The sequence below is a fragment of the Vanellus vanellus genome, assembly GCF_965231255.1.
Source record: "Vanellus vanellus genome assembly, chromosome: 3".
In the NCBI taxonomy this organism is placed as follows: Eukaryota; Metazoa; Chordata; class Aves; order Charadriiformes; family Charadriidae; genus Vanellus; species Vanellus vanellus.
The window spans coordinates 5,260,048-5,284,955 of record NC_138907.1 but is presented as its reverse complement, the minus strand read 5'-3'; the positions used below and the strand labels follow the sequence as shown (position 1 = coordinate 5,284,955).

The window sequence follows — 24,908 nt, the reverse complement described above, 5'->3', positions numbered from 1 at the left end:
TTATGTTGGACGGCCTTGACCAAAACGGGGTTTTGACCTGGATTAAGAACATGCAAGAAACATTGTACATTATTACCACTAGAATTTTAAATTATTGTCCAGTCAGCTCTCTGGTACAGTATTTGTTTGAAGTTACTTTCATGTTAAACTGTCTTGTGAGAAAAGGAAGGGGGGGAAAAAAATCTCTCTCAAAAACTATTATTGAGAAAGTTGCCTGTCTGTCAGGATATTTGTACCCACAAATTCTATACATTCATACAAAGGTACACAGCTGAAAGAACTGTGATGTCAAATGTCTTCTTTTGAAATCACTAATTCTACAGAAAGTAAGTCACATGCATTTTTTTGTCAGAAATAAGACCTGTGAGAAATTCCTCTGACAACACAGTTGAAGCTTCCAGCCCATCCCTTAAAAGTTTGCCAGCAACTCCACTATAAGCTTCAGCTCAAGGGGCTCACCTGCTGGACAAATTATGACCAGTTCTACATTCTACAACTGCACAGAGTATCCCGGCTTCTCAGTTCATTTTTGTTTTATCCATTTAAGGCACAGATGACCAATATGCAGTAACGTAGATTTTTGGTGTGTGTGTTTTTGGTTTTCTGGAAGGAGGCTGAAGAATAGGCTAAGGAATCCTGGCTAACGCTCTTCCGGTTATCCATAATCTCACATAAAGTTATATTGGAGCAGCAGCCAACCCTCAAACACAGAAACTATAAAGTAGTTCTTTCAGCACGGGAACAAGAGTTTCATTCTCTTAGCTCTAGTTTAATTTGACAAATGAAACATTCACATCATATACGGTTAACCCGCTGGAAGGGCTGCAGACACAAAAAAGCATATGAAACGAGGCATGTTTTTCTTTAAACAAAACCCACCCATCCCCGAAATCCCCATTCTGCTTTTTCCTTTTATTTTAATATCTTACCTGGCATTCTTCTCAGCGTTGTTTTGTCGTGCACTGACCTGCGCTGCAGCCTTTATCTGAGCTTCAAGTCTAGAATAAATGCCTCCTGCGTACTGGAACCCAGAAAAAACAACAACAACAAAAAAAAACAAAACAAAACAAAACAACAACAACAACAAAAAAAAAAAACAGAAAAAAAAATTACCAAATTTTGACATTATTCCAATTTAATCAGTGACTTTTCATAAAAATCACCAGTATTCAGCAGAACTTATGGCATACTTTGTTTCATTATGTACTGAAACCCTTTAAGCCCATCCTATTTTCCATGCCCAGTTTTTAAGGGCAAACTTGAAGTATTATTCTAAACTATTTTCCCCAAAAAAGCATGCTTGTAATAAAAAGAACATTGATAAAATTCAGTTCCTTAGCTTAAGTATTGAATAGATGGTATTTCCATTTGTGTTACATATTTTTGTTACCAAGGCTCATTTGGTAAACACTACATTGTGACAGGACCAATCTTACTTCTTTGCTGTCTTTTGACTTGACTCGATCAAGGTCTCCCAGTCTCATTTTTATTAAGTGCCCTGTAATCTCAGACATTCTTCTCTGATCTGCCAGAAATAAGAAAGAATATTTAGAAGAGACATTTTCCTTGCTTCTGAATACAAGAGAAGAATTAGATCCACACTTTAGCGATAGTCTATTTGTAAAAGCAGCTTTCTTTTCAGCCCATATAAAAATCTTGAACAACCAAGATCCCAGATCCTGACGCATAATGTAGCTTCAGCAGCACTTCTGGTAGATACCAGAATCAGCCTGAGGCTTTACACTGAGATCAAAATCTATGCGAATGGTTTTGAAGCAGAGGTTTTCAAAACAGCAAAAACGCACAAGAATCTCAGAAGAGATTAAAAAAGGTGGAACAAAGGAACATAACTCTGAGTATTTTTAGCCAGAAAGACTGGGAAAGAGAGGTGAACATTTATCTCCGTTTATCTGCACAGACAACAAGTGGCACAGGGATGCAGGAAGAGTTACTCGCATACTTATGTAGACATCAGATGACACAACTATGATCTCCGTACATGTCTCTCGCTGACATTCCAAATAAAGAACATAAACCACGCTAACATACACATATAATCATGCACTTTTTCTTTTTCTCCAGCAAACTTGGAACGCCTCTCCAATATTTTCCCAGTCAGTAGGCCCAATGCTGCCAATTTATTTTTCAATCTGTGTGCAAGACTACAACATATAGTTTTATATGGTGGATTTTCTTTCCAGTTTCCTACCACAAACATTTTTTCTCCCGTAGAATACACGAGATTGCTAATAAATGCCAATCAAATCCTAAAGTAACATTTTCAGAAGGAGCTCCTAGCTGTGTAAGTATTTTTGTACAGTTTGGGAGAGTCCGAGATTGCTGTGTGGTTTGGATACAGCTGATTACTAATGATTATCTTAGTTGAGATCTGTTCTCTTCTAAATGGGGAGAACTATAACAAAACCCCACACCCCTAAAACCATTGCTATTTCTGAGACTGGATTCAACCTAAAGGTTTCTAAGTAGCTATAGTTTAAGCAAGTTAGCCATTTCTCATATGAAAGAATAATTTTCTTTGCATAATATTAACTTTAAACTTTATGAAAGCTAAACTCATGCAAGAACGGACCATCTTCTCTTTGAGCATCTTGGTTGAATCTTAATGACCTGGAGGCATCCCATTTGTTCTGCTGCATACTCACACTGGTTAGAAAAGAAAGATGCACACAATGTTATCAGTAACAGTTTACAAAAAGAGATATACTAGAATATGTTCTCAAGGACTTTGAAAGTTACTTACATAAATGGAGATGCATCTCGGGAACTTGACTATCAAAGAAAGAAACACACATTTAAGATCAAGTCTAAAACTTAAGAGAATTCCTCATTATTCAACCCAACCAGAGAGACTGGTTTCTCAGCTCTGATTTTACCTTGTCAGATGGCTTCTCCTTTTTCTGAATACTAGGTGAAGAAACCACTTTCTTTGGGTGTTTGTAGGATTTCTTTATTTTCTCCTTTCTCCCTGCTAATTGAAGAAACATTTACTCATACCATCAGAGATACTTGGATTGTCTCAGCTACAAAAGAAATTTTTCCCCTCTGTTCCTTTATAAACAGAAAAAATGAACAGGCTATTTTCCCTTTGTTAGTGTTGCAGGCATGCTAATACACACAGATTACTCAAACACTTTTCTATGAGAAGTGGACAAGTACTCAAGTACACGTTTAAAATGCAGAGTGGTTACACATAACTGCACAACTCTTCTGTTGTAAAATTAAAAGCAAGTGTACATACAAGCTACGCTTTTGACCATATTAATTCAAATCAACAAGCTCTGAGTGATATCAGACCAAACAAGTTTAAAGCCAAAGTATAAAAATATAAAAATCCAAAAAACCAAAACCCACCACAACAAAAATCCTTTTAGATCATACAGAGCTTATCTTTAATTCAGACACAGTTCTAGCCACATTTACTAGTCATTCCACTATGTAAACAGAAGAATATTCGGGGGGGGGGGGGGGTGGGGGGTGGGGGGTGGAAACAGCATGCAAAAATATAGTCATGTAGCTACTGCCTTTTTTTCCAACATTTACCTACACAAAACTTCATAAAACTCATGATACTCTTTCCTGCAAAATACACCCTTTATCAACTTTGAGGACATCCAGACGTGAATAGTTGCAGCGTTCCTTGTTTGCCTGTGATTTTTGATGGCACTAAGCAGTGGGGTAATTTGTATCTACACACAGAAAAACTAGAAATAAAATTTAAGTAACGTTCTTTCTTAAAATGCCTAATGTTTAAAATTCGCTTACAGAAGAATTCTGCTGCCTTGAACCCCTATCTTTAAATTCCAGAGAAGATGACTGTAAATACTTGTAGTACCTGGTTTCTTGCATACTTCTTCTTCATCCCCCACTTCATCTTCAGTGACCTCTGAGCCAGTGGTATACTCCTCCTCTTCAGATAATAATGACTGCTGTTTCTAATCAGGAGGAAGAGGGTGTCACAGATTATAATGTGGCTCGATTCCTATTAAATGATACATTACATCTGTCCTGAAGAAGTTGTCTTCAAACCCAGCTCCGTATCTTAGTGCCACAATTGTGTGCAGTGAGGTCCAAGAACACAATCCTCAGATGTAGAGAAAGTAATTTCAAATCTTTGCTTAGAAAGTACTGATAAATATTTTTATTTATGTTCCTTCAAGTAGTCAAACATTGTACGAGGTTGCCCAGAGAGGCTGTAGAATCTCCATCATCAGAGATACTCAAGGTTTGACCCCGAACAAAGTGGTATAGCTTTGAAGTCGAATCTAACTTTTAAGTTAGCCCTGCTTTGAGAGTGGGAGGAAACACATAAGATGACCACCAGAGATCCCTTCCAACTTGTATTATTGTATGATTCAGTGTTTAATAGTCCATGTATTGCTGGCTATATTATTTTTCTAATTAATAAGAAAATTTATGTAATGGTAACAAATGTCAGAGCTAGCCACATAATCATAGAATACAGGAAACTACAAGTTTACGGATCGTTCTGTTGAGGCTTGCTGCATCTTGCAAACTACCTGAAATTGCCAAGATACTCAGTAATTAAATACCACAAAGCATGCATATAGCAGCGCACTACAAATACACACAGATTACATATACCAGAGCTATCTGAATTAATAATTTATGGCAAGTTGGTCTGGAATATCTGGTTGGCTTTTTTTTGTGAACTCGCCCTAATACCTACAAATTTTTTTCCTTCTATCTCTTGTACATCATAATAAACTATAGGCTTCAATATTGCAACAGATGGGGTCACAGCGAATAGTTCATAACTGATCAGCACAGAATCGTGAAAATATTAAGGAACATGACGTTTACATTGATTAAGTATACACATACATCTTTTAAACTAAGTGATAACGACTGCCTAGTAATCAATGAGAAATGATGAGGCTTAACATGGACTGCAAGTTCAAAATTTTAGGAATCATGTTTTTTGCAAGAACAGTCTCACTATAGGACACTAGGAACATCAGACTGCAACACAAATCCTCAAGAGTGACAGAGGTAAACTGCTGCTCTCTAGCATTTACATAAAAAAAAAAATAGTAAATCATGTGACATCCTACGATACTGGAAGAATGACTCCCCATTGTCTGCATTTGGTTAGGCTCTCAACTCTGACAAAAGCTTTTTGCAATGACACAGCAGCATAAAGACAACATGAGGCATCTCAGACAAGCCATCAAAGAGAGAGACATTCAAAAACTCTGATTTTGATGGTTTACATCTCTGTCAGCCTAATGAACTATTAAGAACTGACACAGGCAGTGCTGGTCTATTGTTTATTGTTATTTACGAGAACATTTAAAAGGTATTCTTAATTTTTATTCAGGCCAAAGTACTACTTCACACATACTTTATACTTTCTTATAAAAACTGTTGCTCTACTGCAACCTCCAAGTTAAAGCAAAATTAAGAAAATTAATTTTCTGCTAAATTAACTAGAAAACAAGACAAAAAACCAAGCTAGTTCTCTGCCAATGCAGAAGAGCAAATATTTAAAATTATGAACAAAATATTTTACTAACCAGTTGTAAAGTCCAGTTCTTCAGAGAAAGAAACTGTAGTCACAGGAAGAGAGAGAAAGGCATGTAAATTAAAGAACTAATAATAATTAGAATTTTTAAAAATGTGAGTGGAATTCTAAAAATAGGAATGCTATGTTGAAGTACAGCAATCTACACTGGTAACTCCTAGAAAGCCTACTCCCATCCTCAACTAAAAATTTTAGTGGAACGACTAACCTCAAACAGATTGTGAACCACTGACCAATTAAATGCAGCAAATTCAGACTCATGTTTTAATGTGCCTAACCTTAGCACTAAAAACTATTTACAGCTGAATTTAATCAAAAAAGCAGACCAGGAAGGGAGAACAGTTATGTACCAGATTGTTACGGAGTTTAAATTTAATAGTCTACTGCTGTTATTTATCACAGGAGAGCTTCTGATACTCTGTTTGAAATTCTCATGGAATCAGCACTGTTGAGTTACCGAAACTTCCACAATTGGTGCAGAAATTAAAAAAACTTATCTTTGCACAAAAGCTTTTTTTAAACCAGAGGTAATATTATAAACAGTCTCCTCAAACTTGCCTTAGAAAGCATCTCTGTTGACCAGACACACACATAGTAATATACATTCATCATAGCTCTGGAAAGTAAAATCTTTCACATCTTGGGGCAAAACAAACAAACCAACCCAAACAAACAAACAAACAAAAAAAAAAACAAACCCCAACCAAAACAGAGCCAAAGTTACTGTTCTTCATTTATGGACTTGCAAAAATCACGTGGACATAGTCATACATCAGCAGACAAAACAAATTTAAATATTTGCCATGTGATGTATTTTAAAGTACCACCTTAAATATCATTGGTTTAAGAATAAGGTGGAAAGCACAGACATATGGAGAATTGCCTCCGATATACAGAGATATTTCCAGCAGAAAGGGTAAAAGTTTTGCCTTTTCACCAATCAGATATTTTATACCTATGCTAGCCTATGCTATCAATGCAATCCTCAGCAGCGCACTCATTCCTCCAACAACGTATGGGGTTTGTTTTTATTAAAAGTTCTCTAATGAATTCTTCACACTACCCTTGTAAGAGTCCTTATAAGCAGAAGAAAGGAGGGAAAAAACCATTAGCACTCACAGCATTGATTTCTCCAGTTTTGGGACCCCACGGCGTATTTGGTTCTACAAGCACATCACATTCAATGCCTTTTTCATCACAGAGCCCAATACCGGAATCACTTAAAGAGAAAGACATGAAACGAAAATAAGTTTTTCTATTTCACATATTTAGACTCACTCTCTCTTCACTCATCATGTAGCAAGAGAGAAGACAGACCTCCAAATCAGCCACATAATATTTTGATAACAACCCATTAAAATATAAAGATAGGAGTGAATGTTTACGGACGATGATTGACAATGCCTTCCTGAAGCGGGAAAGGAAAAAGTACTTGTTCTTCTCTTCCCAATTTCCCACTAAACAATCAAAAATAAGTTACCTTTAAAAAGTCCTATGTCCCATTTTAGAATGGAAAAAAAAAAAAAAAAAATCAAGTGTAACGTACACACGTGTTAAGTGTTAAAGGCTAAGTTATTTCAGTAATACAATAAAACGTTCTTACCTATTCTCATCCTTCGTGAAAGGAACAACAATAACATCTCTGTGATGAAGCAGATCATTCAATATTTTAGTAGTCTGAGATGGCAAAGCATCCCCGTCTTCATTTCCTGAAGGTAAATCAACCACGTGATCCCTCACTTTGCAGCCCTGCGATACGTATACACAAAAGATCAAATACTTGCGTTAATAGGAAAAAATTATTTCAGCAAGTACAATAACAAAAGTTTAATTTTTGAACTCTTGTGTCCTAGCCTGCCTTGGGACACTGCAACAATTTATAATCTTTATTTTGGAAAAAGATCTATTTTCATAACATACTGTTGCCCCCCCGCCATGTGTTATGCTCTTTTAAAAGTGAGCTAGTATTGAAGTACCTTTGGAAGGGTTGTAGGATCAAATCGAAGTACTTTTTGGTTACAACAGGGATATACTCCTGTCCCAGTCGAGCCCAGAGAACTTGCTACACCTGGATAAAGAACTGGCTGCGAATGGTACTGGCAATGGGAGAATTCAGTACACAGGAAAGACTACATTAGAATAAAAAGAGAGATGAGAGGTAAGATTACCTATGGAAGTCAAAATTTTGCACTAGAAAGAACATATACCAAGTTTTATTGCCATATATTTTCTAAACTGCTTTAACTGCTGCCTCACCCCCCAAAAGTCACCCACAACAAGCCACCTACAGACAAACAAGTGAAAGTGAAAGTGTACTAACTTGGTTACATCTTGAGCAGGTCAACCAATTGACAGTTCCCCAAAGACGCCAATAAACATCCCGCCAAGATTTCAGTTCCTCATGAAGGCCAATTAAGTACTCGTGGACTTCCCAGGTTCTGTCTCTGAAAAAGCAAAAGGTCAGGTTGCATACAGAGTCATAACACTGTTTTGATCCTGCCACCAGAAAGGTGAGATGGGAAAGGAGCGGAACAACACATGCGCCACTGGTGAAAACCCTACAGAAGACTTTAGAACAGGAAGGATACAATGTGGGACAGGCATTATTAAATTCAGACCATGACAGAAGAACCTGTATTCTTTCACAACATCCTAAACTTACTAATAACAAAGAATTACAGCTCGATTCATCTCACGCTCCATATAGTGCGAATTTATAACCTAAAATAAATATCAAGCCTTTTGGAAATCAGGAGAACCATAAAACAGAGGAAAACCCAATACACAGAGTCGAAGAAATCAAAATATGCACATGCAAACAAGTTCAGTCATATTGCAGTTCTCTGTCGCTAAAGTAATAAGTTGTGCAACACAAGCGAAGTACCGCCATTCTATTTTATTTATTTTTGAAAGCCAACATAATATGTTTCTATGTAGCTGCAACGCAACCGCAATTACTCAGTTAAGAATTAAAGTTTGAAAATATAAGACCATGTCTTTTTGATGAATCTGAGACTTCTGGTTTTAAGAATACAGACTTTGCTCCTTCCTAGTGATTAGATGACACACTCCTCTTCAGAATTCAAAAGAGAATATGCCACCTGCACTGGTGCATGCTATCTTCAGAAAGAGCAGATTACTGTTTTCCCACAATTTTAAGCCCTGTCCTGAAACATTTTTTATTTTATATACACGTCTAACCTAGACTAAGCAAGGAGTACTTCCAATGGGAGATTAGTTCTACGCACCACTAGAGGACCAATAAAAATAAACCAATTTTTACATTGTTAAAGATAGGCTTGTATTAGCTCCTGAGCCTGAATTCACTAGTGGCCAGCATCACTTTGCTTAAGGAATGCTAAATGGATTCTGTGTAGAAAAGCAGTCACAAGTACGACAAGGCTAATAATTACAACCTAAATAATCCTCTGAGTAACTTTAAAACCCTGTACATTTATATGCTAAGAATTGCATAGCAGCTACATACAGTCAGCTTAAGTGAAGTAATACAATTAATGAATTTTACGTGGCTAATCACCAATGATCCTAATAGGCCAGGACAAGGTCGCAGATTCTGTTTTATTTAGACTGCTAAGCAGAACTTGATCCCCACCTCGGAATTACTCACGGCAGGTAACACTAAATATGTGTTACCTTGGGAACTGACACTGAATTGTGTTTTGGTTGTTCTGAACTGATCTGATGAGAAAGGTCTCCTGTTACTAATTTCCCATTGTCTTCCTTAAAAGGAACATGTGGGGAGGGAGAGAACTGCAGCTGATCACACATTGATCTTCATTAAGAAGAAAATCCAGCTGTTCACAAACATGGATCAAACAGGCAGAACTGAATTAAACATTTGTGACAAATGAATAAGGCTTACATAAAGAATAGGTCCTGGAAGCTCCTCTGACAAATACTTTGGAACAGAAAAACAACTGGCAAAGTTTATACATAGTAGCCTTTAAGCAAGCCGAGCATTTCATTTGATTTGACAGCATAAAGTCAGTCTAGAAAACAAACTTTAGCATTTCTTTGCTGGCAGAGGTGGATCTATCACTCCAACACAAACATTGCAGAAATGCAGCCTTTAATTTAATTTGTCATCAACTACACATATCTTAAAACTCTTAGATGAAAGAATTAGCCGAGTATTTTCTATTTAAGGCAGCACAACCCAAAATAGCCCTCCCCAAGTAACTGTGGCTCTAGTTTTTCCATTTCCATTCAGCAGCAGCACGGCTGAATGAATTTCAGAAGTACATCATCATAACAGCCCCCATTTTTTTTTCTAGGTAATACAAGTTGAGACGTTTCATACTGTTCTTCAAATACCTATGACTTCATTTTGTAATGTATCTAATAATTCCTAAACATGTAGCATTTTTTAAAATCACCCAAAATCACATAGTTGAAGAAATATTTATTTTTTTTTTCACTACCTTATATGAACATAGACAATATTCCCATATTGATCTATGTTGATTTTTCCTGGTACACAAGGAATTCTTCTTTCAGTTTCTTTAGTTAGCAGCTTTTTACATAGACAACACCTAGATAAAAAAAAAAAAAAAAAAAAAAAGAAATTACTGGACTAAAAGCAGAACTTTGAAACACAGGGACTGTCTTTGCAACTGAAGTAGTAATATAAAAAGACCATACCTGTATAATGTTGCTGCATTTCCTCGGGAGTCTGGATTCAGGTACTCTGGATCAAACAGTCTCTCAATCTTCTTGCAGAAAAGTTTACTATTAATGACAGCAACACAGCCTACCCATTAGAAAAAACTGAAAATTGTTTTATATATTGTGAGACTAACAATTATATTCTTATGATATGCAAAGTCATGATATCTCTTTGAGAATCTAGTTTTTAATGTGATACTCCTTTAAAATAATCTGTTTTGACAACTGATTCCTGAATTGCTCAGCTCTGATTTTTACAAAGATGTGAGGAAAGAGATTCCTTAGGTTTTTTCCCTCTATTATGTTCTTTGTTTCCCCAATACAAACTGGCAGCTTCCACCTTCACTAAAAGACTTTTTATTAATGAATACTTTTGCAAAATTACACTTAACATTAATTGTGGAAGTTATAATGTCTTCATCCCTCACTGAGTCAAATACCTTCTTACTTTCACCTTGCTTGTCTGCCCTCCAATAATTGGCCCTTATCTTGATACTGACTAAGATGGAGTCCTTATGTATGAAACGGTATTCCATTGAAACTATTCAGCCTTCCAGCCATCCTAAATTCTATGTCCAAACATCAGAGTTCACAGGACGCTGAACCCAAACCATTCTCTATGAATCAGGAGCATGTCATTGCATAAAGGGTTCCTTACCCTAATCCTGGCTCCCATGTGAGAATTCATGAATAATTTGTCCGTGTCACACCCCTTCCTTTCACTCATTTCCTATAGAAAGCTATTTCTTTTTGCTCATAATTTTATACTAAAATTGTGAAGTCACTTCATGATATTCTGTGTTAAAGATACATTAAGGGAGAATATAAACTGAATATATAAAACTGCAAACCCCAGAGTATCTTAGCTGTTCTAAAAAATGATCCAAAAGCCCGACAGCACTTCAGTAGTGTACTACAGGGCAAAAAGTTACCTCTTAAATTTGTCCCTTTTGTCCTTCAACTCTTCCACTTCATTGTGCGTGAAGAGATCAGCAATATGTGTGACAAGATTAGCATTGATACAATTCATGTTACATGGCGTGGCCACAATAGCATTCATATTTTTATGACAATAATGAATACACTTTTCTACCTAGGAAAAACAGAAACATCAAAAATAAAGTTAAGGAATTCTAGACAAAGCTATCTCAAAAGATGCACTCATTGCTTCAAGATTATATATTTTTAAAGTGTTTGGTGTTTTGGAAAACTATTTCAGTTCAACTCAAAAATAAAAAACAAGCCTCAGGTTTATCTAAAGGAGACTCTGAATTAATGTGATACTCAGTTAGTTTATGTTCTCCTCCAAAAGGTTTCAACAGACCAGAATGCAACTCCACAAATATTTCATCTTCAACCAGTGGTACCTTCCACTTGCTTGTAAAAAGAGAATCATGGCACACATTATACGTAGTATTGCCTGGATCTCAACTTCAACAGCTATGTGTATTTAATTGTGGGTCATCCCGACGACAGAACTTTTGACAAACATTTTAACAAATAAGTCAGCAGATATTACTTATACAAAGCTGGAGAACCAGATCATAAATTGCAGAAGCATCATTCATGTGAAAAGGGTATAAAACAAAGGTATTCATTGATTTAATAATCTTTTTTAATTAAACCTATCAGAAGCCAGATACTGATGTTACTTAGATCAGTCATCAGAAGGCAAATCCAAGATTCCGCTCCGACATTTGTAAATAACTTAGTTTGTAAGTTTTCTTGCATTGGGATTCTGCAAATATTAATTACTGCACTGAATAAGAAAGGTGCTAAAATCTCAACATTTTTTCCTTGCATCATCTGTTTATGTAACAGCCAAAGCATAACAAACAAGCTAGACACCTGGTAATTAACTACGCCCTTGTGGCAGAGAATCTTTCTTTCTTAATACTTACTAATGAATCCATCTTCAAAAATTCAGAAGAAATAAGAATTGATATGACATTTGATGGTTCTAAAAGGCAAAAAAAAGAAAGTTTTTTACATTAATTCTTTTGATAATTTCATACCACATCTCTCCCTCTGAATATTTAGTATCTGTTTAAAGTATTATTTTGCCAATTAACCTGTCATTCCATCTTCCAATATGCAGAGCATCTCCCACTCTAAGAAACAAAGTTTTGATTTATCATTTAGGTGGCCTGAGTACAGCTAAAACAAACGGCAATTTATAATAACTGGAAAAGGTGGCTTCATATGAATACAATGACAAAACAATTACACAACATGATCAACTTCCATATGCAGCCACCATACCCAGCTGAGAGTTTGCTTAACATAACCTTTGCACTGCAAGCTATAATTCTAATCTCTTGGTTTGTTTATGTTTTTTAAAAATAGTAACCAAGGCTCATAAAAATATTAAAAACTTGTCTTGAAATCGTAAAGACAAAAGTTCTTCTACCATTGTATCAGATTGCATTGAAATTTTAGATAATAGTGCTGTTGTACTGATGGGGACCAGAGGGGAAACGAAATAAAAAACCAACAATCAGTGTTTTAAAACTACCACTCTGTTCTTGTTAAGAAGAGGTCTGAAGAATCTTAATTAAAAACACCAGATCCCAAAATATATTAGACCTTTTCACAGCTTCAACTATCAGGATGTTTCCTCAAAACCATCAACATTGACAAATTGGAGACATCTGTTACAATGACCGAAGGGCATCTGCTGCAACACTTTTTTTAACAAATTACAAACTTCAGTCAAGCAACAGTCAGAAACAAAGAGACTGGGCTGAATTGTATCAAAAAACATTAATCTTCCATTAGTACAGAAGATAATGAACCTATAACAATGATCTACGTGCTTCCTTTTACCTAAAGTGGGCATTTCACTAGCTTCAGAATCTTTAGTGTTCCTTTTAACATATCTTATCAACCAGTCAAAGATGTGAACGTCACAGTGCACTGAAATGTCCACCTCTTCCCAGCGCTGGGCATCCACTGACAGATATTCAGCAAAGTATTTCATTTCTGAAATCAAAAGGTCTCGAGGACACACAAAATCTTCTTTGAGGTTTTTTGCTTCATCACACACATGGATCACCATATTTGGCCTCAAAAAGAAAACATGCCACAAACCAAATTAGGACCGTAAGCAAATTAGAACACCAAAAACAAAGATCTCATCTTCAAATCTGGATCACACATTGCAACACTGATGTCACTAACAGGTTTTTATCAACACAAAGAAAACAAATTGCAGTTATTAACTATTAATACAAAATATTAATAAAAATTATTGTCAGATAGCATTGTCAGATGAAGAACACAAATGCACATTCTCTGACACATAATCAGTGCAATTTAATTGTTAACAGACTAGAGAAGGAAAATTTCTAGCTCCAGTCCCCATTTTTTTCTCATTTGTTATGGAACACCACCTGAATTACAAAGAGAACTTATTTGTTCTCCTTTATTTAATTGCCTTCAAAAACTAGGCATATATATATGCCTAAGTTACTGAGGTACCAAAGACAGTAACAACATACAATAGCCATTTTCATCTGTGGAAATTAATATCATTTGATTGTATATTAAAATGTCTATTTCTTAAGAAAAGGTCAAAGCTAGATAGTAAACGCTGTCTCTACAGAAAGATGGCTACCGTTAGGTTTCAAACAAACACATTATTTTACATCTACTTGTATAGTATAGAAAATGGGGATGTGATAATGTCAATTTTTCATTTGCACTTTTCAATTACAGCTTTGTTTTCCTGCTTGTACGTAGGACAAATCTATGTTCACAGAACATTTTTTTTTTTAAATTAAAATGTATCGAGCATCAGTCTTGTTTTATGCCTTTTAAAAATGTTTCCCATTCTCACTGTAGCAATGATCAATCACTCTGTCACTACGGACAGATTTCTAAACAAGCTATCCCTATTGCACATAAGAAATTCTCAAACCAACCCCTAGTATTTCTGTAGCAATGTAAAGTTTCAAAATTCCTTACATTTATTAGGATGTTCCGAGCTGTTTTCTTTGTGATAGGAGAAAAATAAGAACAATTTAGACATCTTTCTGTCAGTTCTATAATCTCCTAGATAACAAACACACAAAGATCTTCTTACCCCTGGCTTTCATCAGTGCTTTCTCCACCTTTATGCACAGGACCTTTCTCAGATTCTGAAGAACAATTCCTTGCGGAGGTCGTGCTGGGCCGTCCTTAAACGTAAGCAGAAAAGGCTGCATTAGAACAAAAATGCCTGACCTTTTGCTCTTCAGCATCTTGGAAACACAACTCTCACGGTGGAGCAATGTTATGCAACTAGCAACAAATCTGTGCTACCATAAGGGCTACTAGATAATGCAAATTCCTGCTCTGAATGCCATGCACTTGAAAAATCAGAGCAGCAGCATTGCTGGATTGCCCAGACACTTGGCTGCAAATCCGGATTGGTCCTGTCTCAATACAAAGCAGTAAGAGTCACGCAGAGTCTTCAGCGTTTCCTTCTGGGAATGCAATCCACTCCTTTAGCTCTCCTTGTTTGCTGTGCGAGATGCGGGTCTTAAGACTGTCACATGAAAACTTCTGGTTTTGGGAAACTTTGCTGCCAGGATATAACAACTTGAGACTAACTCCGCTTCTCATCCATAGTTTCTGAGCTCTGGAAATAAGTTTCTTCCAAACAGATGTGCAGAAATCTCTTTCTTAAGATGTGTTTTTGCTAAGTTTCTCAAACACGTGGCTTAAAGCAGCAGACTATATAAAACAATGCTCAAAGAAAGCCGACCATGAAATTTGCCTAGTCCTAGAACTACATCATCCAGCTTATACCAGGAATAAAGGACAAATAGATTGTCTTCATAAATGCACTACACACAGCGGAACCTGGACATAAAACCCAGTGCAGCCAGGAGGTCTAGTCACCAATTCCAGCAAGCTCTGGGTCACGGATTTAGACAACCCCAGCATTCAGACATTGAATAACTTTTCCGACTGCGATGAATGGATTACTGCAACCTGAAACTTCAAACATCTTGCTTATAAGTCAGAAAGATCATTATGTTTTTTTAAAAGATGGAAGCACACGTATCTGTCTTCCACTGATGAAAACCTGTAAGGTCATGATTTTCCATGATTACTCCCTCCTCTCAGATTTCCAGAGAAAGAGTTCCAGAAGCATCTTCCCTCTCTCATGCACTCTTCTGAAGAAGACTAAGATAGACCTTTTCATCTTATGGCTAAATAACTATATAAGACCAACACCAAAAATGATCTGGAAGCCCTACACAGTTCAGAGCACAGCAATTATGCCCTTCAGGAAAATAAAGTTCTTGCACCAGAGGCAGGAGAAATGAAACTTTCTCCAAAGATTTAGTCTAAGGCCTTGCACAGTTAAGCCTTAATAAGGCCATAAAAGAGGGAACACAGTTAATAAAAAGGGAAGATTTACTAGACAGATCCTAGTAAAAGCTTGGAAAGGGCTGGGTCAGCCATAGCCTTCATGGCAGCCATTCCATTGCACGCAGATGACCTGTGCTAGCATTAAAACTGCCAAGGTGGGACTCCTAGATTTTGAATGCAAGCTGAGTATTTTAAAGGAAGGGCCTGCGGAAAAAAAAAAAAAAAAAAATAATGACATGGAAGAGTTCTGTCTGCAAATATTAAGAAGTTTATTTTGAACACAGTTATTTATTAAAGGAAAGGAAATAATGCTGACAAGAACATGCAACACAGACAAATTAACAGGGATGTCTGAACTTCACCATACATTTCTTCCTATCTTTTTTTTCCCTTCCCTCTAAAGATTATAGATTGATTGACTTCTGAAAGATAGTAATAAATACTTTGAGTAAAAGGCTATCCTATATGCTTGTTTACTGCCATAATATCCATTCAGATGGACTTAACAGCAGTTTGCCTTATAATTAGCAAGTAATAAATAAGCTTTTATAATTCAGCCAAAACCAGAATCCAGTTAAAAATTAATTTGGTCCAATTGCATTTTCTTGCTGTTACTTGTGTCTACAAAGAAATCCAAACAGGCCCCAAATTCTTGATCCTAACAATAAGCGGATGTGAATAAATCCACTAGGAACTAATTAATTAAACAAACAACATTTATAAATAGGCTTTTCTAAAATCCCCAATTCTGAAATATACAAGTATCTCATTAAGAAGACGAATTCACTCAAGCCTGTGAGAAAAAGATTAATTATCCTAATTTCATATCAACGAATTACATATAAACAGGGAAAATGATCTAGCCAAAGTTGCAAAGAAAACAGAGAAAAATCTCAGGCTAGCATCTTCTAGTAGGAACATTAGGATACTTAACCGCATCGATACTTATTACATTGTTAAAAAGAAAACATGCACTAATTGTCTAAAGAGTTCTGTAAGCAGAGTTAGCTTGTTAACTGCCTACTGGGAAGTGACTAATCTTGTAAGTAGCCACCTGCAGGTACAAGAAGCATTTATTCCACATCATGCATGTAACAAGTACATAATTGAAAGCTGATTGGAAGCATTTTCAGACTAGATACTCCATATACAATTTTCAAATATCACCTCTTGATTACAGTTATTAAAAACATTTTATTCGTTCTCCAGCAAAGGTCAAACAGCTGTTTTTCTTTTGCAAAGAAAGCTGCAGCACTGTGAAGGACATTGTAACAGAGAACATTTTGTTTAAGCACTTCTGTCTTCTTTATTTTTAACACAGAAATTGTTTACTCATTACTGAAGCAAATTTCTCATGCAACACATTTATCAAGTTCTACAAGGTGCTAAAAACATCTCAGTCTACAATGAAAATCAGAGAATTACTATCACACAGCTAATTACTACTTCTTACAGGAGAAGTACTTAAGGAGATGTTAACAATATTTAATTGTGCTGTGATTGAAATACAACTATTAGGACTGGTCCTCTTCTGACAAATTATTACTGGGACACCAAATTGACTAACACACGTCATAATGTCATTGGAAGACCTTCTTGCATCAAGAAGTAGCTAGACTACGCTCCAACTCCTATGTAGCCGTCTTGCTACAGAGCAGCATGGCTAACACAAGGCTTTTTGCTAGGGGACAAGGGTCTGACCTCAAAGGATCACCTTTTCAGCTTTTCTACCCAAAACTTGCTAGTTATTTTAATAATATGGCTTAAGGTGATTGCAAATGGCTGCACGTTGAACAGTACAACACTAGGGATACAAAACAGGAGAGTAATTCCTCTCCCCACCAAAAATCCTAAACAGAGGATTTAGTGTAAAGATTTATACCTTTTGGAAGGACAAGTTATTAAAAATACCCAAACAAGCATCGATTCTTAAGCTAAACTAACTGAAAGAGACTCCACGTATGCATTATATTTATACTCCACTTTCTTTTTCAAAGATAAACAAGCACTATTCCTGAGTGGACTCAGGACAGGAAAGCATGCACATACCGATTATAAATCAAAGCAAATATATTTCAGAATGACTAAAAACATACCAGTTATAGTAATGGAATCCTGCCCAATAGCAGGATCCTGAAACTCTGTCTGTGTATCAAGCAAGGAGGATTTGATGTACGTAGCTAAAGTTTCCACAGGACTCCCACCAGCAGCCATCAGGGGGTTATACTGGTTGTCAACAGGTGAACTTCCACTGCTTTTTAGTTCATCAAACCTTTTTGCACACTGTCACAAGATTAAATGATAGGACAATGAAGCAGTAGCTTTCAGTACATTTTTAATAACTATAATTTGAGACGGATATTGTATTTCATCTTTTGCATGTGAACAGTTACTGATATCAAACTCATACTGCTCCCTATTTAGTTAGTGGTATCAGGAAAGTACATAAATATACAGTAAAATAAATAAGATTTACCATAATTAAATATTCTAACAGAAAGAGAAAAAAATAAATGGAACCTGTTTCAACCTTTATTTCCTTAAACCCTGTGATTTTAAGCCTGATCTTCAAAAGGGAAAGTTATGGGGAGAGTTTAAATTCTCTTTCAGTAACTGGTTCTTTTACCATAAACCTTGTCAAATATTATTAAAAGCAGTTATAGTAATTTGCCATAATTACTCTTCTTTAACTTTATGATTTCCATTCTGATTTGGACAAAAAGGACTAGAGATTTCCACTGTAGTTCTATTAACTTTCCATTCCACATTTTGACAAGCTAGAAAGTTTTCCCATTTTGTACGTTTGTACTGATACAATGACAACTACAGGTTTGGTTCAGCAGAATCCTACACACAGGTAATTTACACATACAAGTAAATCTACTTAATTGTACAGGTGATCCTCCCATGACACAGCTTGTCAGGCTCCATTCAAGCAGCTGTTTTTATTTATTTTCAATTGAGCTAACTGACATTACTGCATGCCACCTGCCCCATTGGGAGAGGTGCACACAACGACATCCTTCTGATATTACTGTGGTGTCTCAAATTTGTAAGGATGCCAGTCTACTACATACAACAGATAAGTAAATACATACCTGTGCTTTTAATGTAATTGCCTTAAAAAAAGGACTCCACGTATTTGAGACACTTTTTTCTTTTAGAGTAATCAGACATGTACTAATCAATCATATTATCTTAATTAATATGAGGAGGCAGCTCACCTATACTTTTGTAATTATTTGCTTAGCGTGCATGGTCTGCAAATTGAAAGGTAAACAGCAGAGACCTCCCCCTAAGCGCTTTGCCAAGCACTTGAAAGGCAGTAACAGTCCACATAAGCTTCTACTCCCAATAATTCACTTTTAATGTTCTAAATATAAGGTTACACTGATGCCCAATAGCAATGCTATAAATGTGAGCTGACACATTTGATTAAGTTTGCAAGAAAATACAGTTGGCTTGTTTTTTTTCCAGCTTTGCTGAATCACAAGGGCAAAAGACATTTTCCTCTTTTAGCTTACTTTCCCTCAAAACTGAAAAATTAAAAAAAAAAATATTAAAAAAAGCAAGCATTTGACCAGGAAATTCAGCAATCCAGAAAGATTAAGTATACAGATGTACTAGGTTCTTCCAACTCTATTCCAACCAAAGAAAGAAAAATCCATGTCTTGTAGAACCAAGCAAGAGGCAATTGCACTCTTAAATACCTAATGGAGATCTGTAACTCAGAATTGTAATGACAAGCATAGAAAGTTACCAGGTTTGCTAATAAGCATACTACAATCTAGATGAACTTAGTGGGTACTGCCATCCTCCTTTCCATGAAAATCTTAGCTATATAATTTGAAATAGGTTAACACAACTACTTTATTTCACTTTTTAATTTTTACTTTCCAGTGATTTCTGTTCTTATTCTATATCAGTTCTAATGAAATAAAATGCAGAATGTATTTCTTAATTTCAACATTCAGGTTTCATAGAAACAATTTTTTTTTCCCCCCATCTACTCCTCATTTAACTTTTTTTGATTCTTTAGGCATAAATTACTTCAGAAAAAAACACCATTCCTTTAACTTCAATGTCCTTCCCTCCCCCAAAGATGCTTTCTTTTTCACAAAGTATTGCTTAAAGTATACAAATCCTTTTATTAGTAAATTCACCTCTTTGGATGTATATCCTGGAACTAGCCTTGCCACACTTTCCCAATTGATAGGCTGAGGAACACCAATTAGGGAACACAGGATCATATCCAAAACCATTTGATTGTTGTCATACGGAAAGTTATTATTTTCTGAAAATCCACGACTCATCTTTGGCTACTTAAGCCTAGAAGAGAAAATGTTATTAGCAAGACTTACTGCATGGTTTGCTAAACCTTGATCTATGTTAACTGCACCACTCTAAAAGTTACTATGGGAAATGCTTACCAGAGCTTTACAGTCAAGTGCTGAGGCTTTATTTGACAAAACTTATGTATTCATATCTACATTCATATCCTCAAAACCCTGGGGGGAGAAGCAGATGTGCAAAATGCACCAAAACCAACTCAACAGCAGCAGGCACTACCTGCCATTCCTTTAAGTTGTGCGATTTCAGGACGGATGCGCACCACTGAATCCTCCAATGCAAAAAAAACCCAGAATAAACAGCCTAAGCCACAGAGGAACATTTTAACTTAAATTTACTTACATTCAAATACACTTGCCTCTTCCCCCAAGCTTGCTAATGCTCAACTTTGGTCTCCTCTTGCTCTGGCTATTTGTTTTGCACGCCTGACTTCCATTATGTAGGAGCCAACTCAGGGCACTCACCTGAGGGCAATCAATAATACTCTGTAGCCAGAAAACACAACACGTGGAGGTCTTTCAGCTGTCATCCCCATTCCCGTCCCCCTGTGCCACTGGAGGGGATGAGGTAGAGAAATGGGGAGTGAAGCTGAGTTCGAAAAAAAGGGAGGGATAAGGGGAAGGTGTTTTTAAGATTTAGTTTTCATTTCTCATTATCCTACTCTGATTTGATTGGTAATAAATGAAATTAAATTCATTTTCCCAAGTTGAGTCTTTTTTGCCCGTGTCAGTAATTGGTGAATGATCTCTCCTTGTCCTTATCTCAACCCACAAGACTTTTGTTATACTTTTCTCTCCCTGGTCCAGCTGAGGAGGGGGAGTGATAGAGCAGCTTTGGTGGGCACCTGCCATCCAGCCAGGGTCAACTCACCACAAATTATCAGGCCAAGAAACCTTGTTCCTTCAGCTTCAAGTTGAACACCAGAACAAAGCATATAAGGACAGCAGTGAGCACTTTAAAAATGCAGTTCTCCTAATTTGAAAAAAGTGTTATACTTGGGGATTTTTTTCTTTTTCTAAATGAATTTTATGTATAGCATCAGGAAACACAGTAAAAGTTCAAAGTACTGTTTTAGCATATGCTGGGAGAAAACTGCAGGCCTTAATGAAGACTTCATATTCAAGTAACGCGCAGCCAAAGACCTTAGTAAGGACTCCTATTTGGAAAGCACTTTGGACCTTTTCCAAAGTACCTTAAACAGATCACATAAATAACAGAACCTAAAAGTAACATAGAGAATTTTGACTTACAAAGCAAAGATTATAGAGAATTTCAGGGAAGATACACTTAGATGACAGATGACACTATCACTTGTTACTAAAAGTATCCTACACAGAGACATTTCTTTTGCATCACCCTCTTTCCATGTAGCTAAAAGAAAACATGCTTAAAATATACAAAATAGCACTGATTTTGTTTCTGACTCAAGAAGCTATTCCAGCACATTTGTGTTTGTATTGTTGGTAGAAACCGGTACCACAATAGCAGGTAACTGTAAACTTTCATCCTCTCAAAAGAGCAGCTGAATGAAACCATCAGAAAGAAAAAATCCAGAACCTACCAAGATAATTCTTAGGTTTCATATATTCATGAGATTAAAAAAAAAAAAAAAAAAAGAACAAAAAAACCCCCACAACACAGAAGACAAGTCCAATAGGAAAAGTCATAGCATTTTAGCAATTCTATCTAAATTAAATATATTGCAAAGCGTGCCAAATAACCATTTTTAAAGGACAGAGGTCCTTCACAGACAATATGAACCCAAACTTTTCAACTAAGACAGATGCCACTAAAGGTAAAGGCAGATCAGTCCCTTCAGTCATTGAGTTCTTAGCCCTCATCCTGATAGTACTATCAAGTGGTGTCACTGTGGTAATTCCACAGTAGAGACTTCTCACCATCAGTGCGCTGACAGATGTCAGTATCAATTATATTTAAGCCACTGAGTATCTACCATATCTGCTGTTAGGAAAAGAAATAACTGGGCCAGAACATGAGTGAGAAATCTGAGTAGTTACAAAATCACAGAATCACGGAGTTTCAGAGTTGGAAGGGACCTCTAGAGATCATCTAGTCCAACTCCCCTGCCAAAGCAGGATTGCCTGAAGCACATTACTCAGGACTGCATCCAGGCGGGTTTTGAAAATCTCCAGAGAAGGGGACTCCACAACCTCCCTGGGCAGCCTGTGCCAGTGCTCTGTCACCCTCACCGTAAAGAAGTTTTTCCGTGTATTTATACGGAACTTCCTATGTTCTAACTTGTGCCCATTGCCCCTCGTCCTGTCACTGGGAAATATAGGAAGCAAACTTCTTGTGCTACCTTGTAAGCGTGTAGTAGCTGGTTTAAAAACATGTTTGATTAAGTAAATGATGGAGTATTAGAATCTGCTGATCTTGAGTCATAAAATATACTTAATGAAAGTAAATTATTAGCGATGTCAATATTCCATAAATCACCATTTTAAGGATTAGTTCTATGATGTGATTATACTGGGTAATCAAAGAAAGAAAGAAAGAAAAGCAGTTACTTTGCAATAGTTAGAGTCTATAATTTAAAGGGAAAAATACCGTGTGTTTTGAGTACTTGTAACAAATTTATGTATACATCAGCACTGTGGAACATGAAGCAACCCAACCATGAAGGGACAATGGGTACTCTAAAATGTAATGACACGTTCAAAAGGGATGAAGCCTTTATCTCTCAAATTTTTTTTTATCCACTTATTCTGTACATTAAAATAAAGTTCTATATATGCTTATTACTGCAAAGATAAATGAAGGAGCATACTTAATTAGAAGCATACAGAAGTTAAGTCTTTTATTTCTATTCTGGGAAGAGCATGAGATTCCTCTTTGTGGCTTTATATAGGATATTTAATATTTGACTTTCGGTCCTTTAGGAAATCCTGTCAAAAGTATAGTTAAAGACACACACAAGATTCTGACTCAGGCGAGAATGGTGCACTCCGTAAGAACATCATAAAGCCTCTAATAAATCGCATTGTTAAGAGAGATCAGGCAACTTCTACAGATTCTCTCCAGTTTGTTACTGCAAGTAAAGCTCAAGTTAACCCCTTCATCAACTATGGAAATTGGAGAAAAAAAAAAGCTTCAGAATTGTTTAATTCTGACCAACTCATTTGATGTGCACAATATAGAAAGATATGTGACAACAGGAATTCTTATTAATACTTAGAATTCTAAATTAAGTGGTGCAAAAGATTCCCAACGCTTTAGTATTTCACAAAACTGGTAAGATTTAAATAAAGAGTTAATTCATTATGCAGGAAGTTGGTTTACATTACGGAAATGCACCACCTCGTGTAATACCGATTTTTTTTTTTTTTTTTTATTTAAAGCAGAGAATCAGTCTGAAAATGAAGAATGACTGTCCCCTTGCACGTGCGTGACCTGCAGGAAGGTAGAGATGGTGGGATGGGCGTGAGGTTTCATGCAGAACCCCTACATGCAACAAAGTGATGGTGCAGAATGGGGGGGGGGGGGGGGGGGGGGCGGGGCGGGAGGAGAATAACAGCAACTTTGATTGTAGTTTGCCCGCACACTAGTCAAAACAGAAATTAAAATACGATATTTATATAATAATAATAATAATTAAAAAAAAAAAAAAAACAAACAACAAAACCTAAAGCCCGATCCCAGGTTTTGGGGCAAAATCCTACAAGTGTAACCAGCCGCCTCATGCAACACCGCGGGGGCGGGACCCGCCCTGGGCAGCGGGGACCTCCGCCAGCCGCCCCAGCCTTCTCCGAGGGAGAAGCCCCCCCTCAGCCGCCAGGCACACACCACACACACACCCACCCACCCCCGGCCAGGGGCGCGGAAGGGACACCCAGCGCCGGCGCTGCCGGGAGGGCAGGAGGCTGTCCCGGCTGCGCCAGGGCAGGGGTTACCTGGTGGGCTCCCAGGCGGGGGGTCGGCGGGACAGGCAACGGCTCCTCCTCGAGCCGCAACGGCCGCCGGCGCAGGCAGCGGGACGGCGGCGGCGCCGCTCCCCTGAGGGGACGAGCGCCGCGCCGGGCGCCTGACGGAGCGGAGAGGAGCCCGGGCGCAGCCCGCTACGGCCGCTCCCGCTGAGGAGCTCAGCAGAGCCACCCCGGGGCTCCTCAGCGCGGCGGGACCCGCCGGCTGCCTCCTCTTCCCCTCCCCACCTGCCGTGCCCGAAGGGCGGGAGACGGGCGCCCTCACACGCCGGCGCCGCCCGGCCCCACCCTCGCTGGGAGGGGGGAGCGAAGGGGCGGGGAGCGCTGCGCGGCGGGGCGACGGCCGCCAATCGACGCCGCGCGGGTGATCAGACCCCGCCCCCTCCCGCCGGAGACAGCCAATAGGATGGCCAGGAGTAGGGGGGAACGCGGCCGCGCGGGCAGTGTGGGAACCCCGGCGCCCGCCGTGTTGCGGCGGCGGCCCCGCCTTGTCGCAGTGCAGCGGCGGCGCGCCCCCCCCCCCCCCCCCCCGCCCCGCGCCCAGCGTCCGGTAGCCTAGCAACGCCCCGCCCCGAGCGGGGAGGCGGGGCCGGCTCTCCCCGCCTCCGCGTGACGTTGCCGTGACGCCAGACCTGCGCCTCCGCATCGTCACGAACCAGTGACGCAGGCGGGCCGTCGCCCGCGCTTCGGTCGCGATTGAGTGGGGCGGGGAGGGCTGGTGGAAGACCCGTTACACCAGGCGCGTGGCGTCACGCCTCCCACCCTAGGCAACAACTGATGCGGTGCCAACCTCTCTTAGGTCAGCGCGACGTCGCTTCTCCTCGGCTGCCCGCACCCCCCCCCAGCCCAGCGCAGGCTGAGAGCTGCGCCCCGCGGGAGGAGCGCCAATACCCCTTTTTTACAGTTTAAAAAAAAAAAAAATCGTGATTACGTTCCCACATGACATGAAGGGAAGGCCTGGGCAGCCCCATTCGGCAGGAATCACTGAGAGTCACGGCCACAGGGAT

General features: G+C 38.3%; 1 protein-coding gene across 1 annotated transcript; it reads right to left on the bottom strand.

The window, feature by feature from the left end:
• Positions 1-19,923, bottom strand: SANBR (SANT and BTB domain regulator of CSR; the record flags this gene model as incomplete). The annotated part of the gene is made up of 20 exons (XM_082481314.1): positions 1-37; positions 930-1,021; positions 1,437-1,525; positions 2,591-2,664; positions 2,762-2,790; positions 2,895-2,986; positions 3,854-3,953; positions 5,556-5,588; positions 6,683-6,782; positions 7,167-7,312; positions 7,540-7,692; positions 7,884-8,007; positions 10,006-10,116; positions 10,226-10,312; positions 11,182-11,342; positions 12,151-12,209; positions 13,076-13,314; positions 14,334-14,427; positions 17,707-17,893; positions 19,774-19,923. The coding sequence occupies 20 exons, from the start codon at positions 19,921-19,923 to the stop codon at positions 1-3; spliced, it is 2,157 nt and encodes a 718-aa protein (XP_082337440.1).
• Between the last annotated feature and the right edge of the window lie 4,985 nt (positions 19,924-24,908).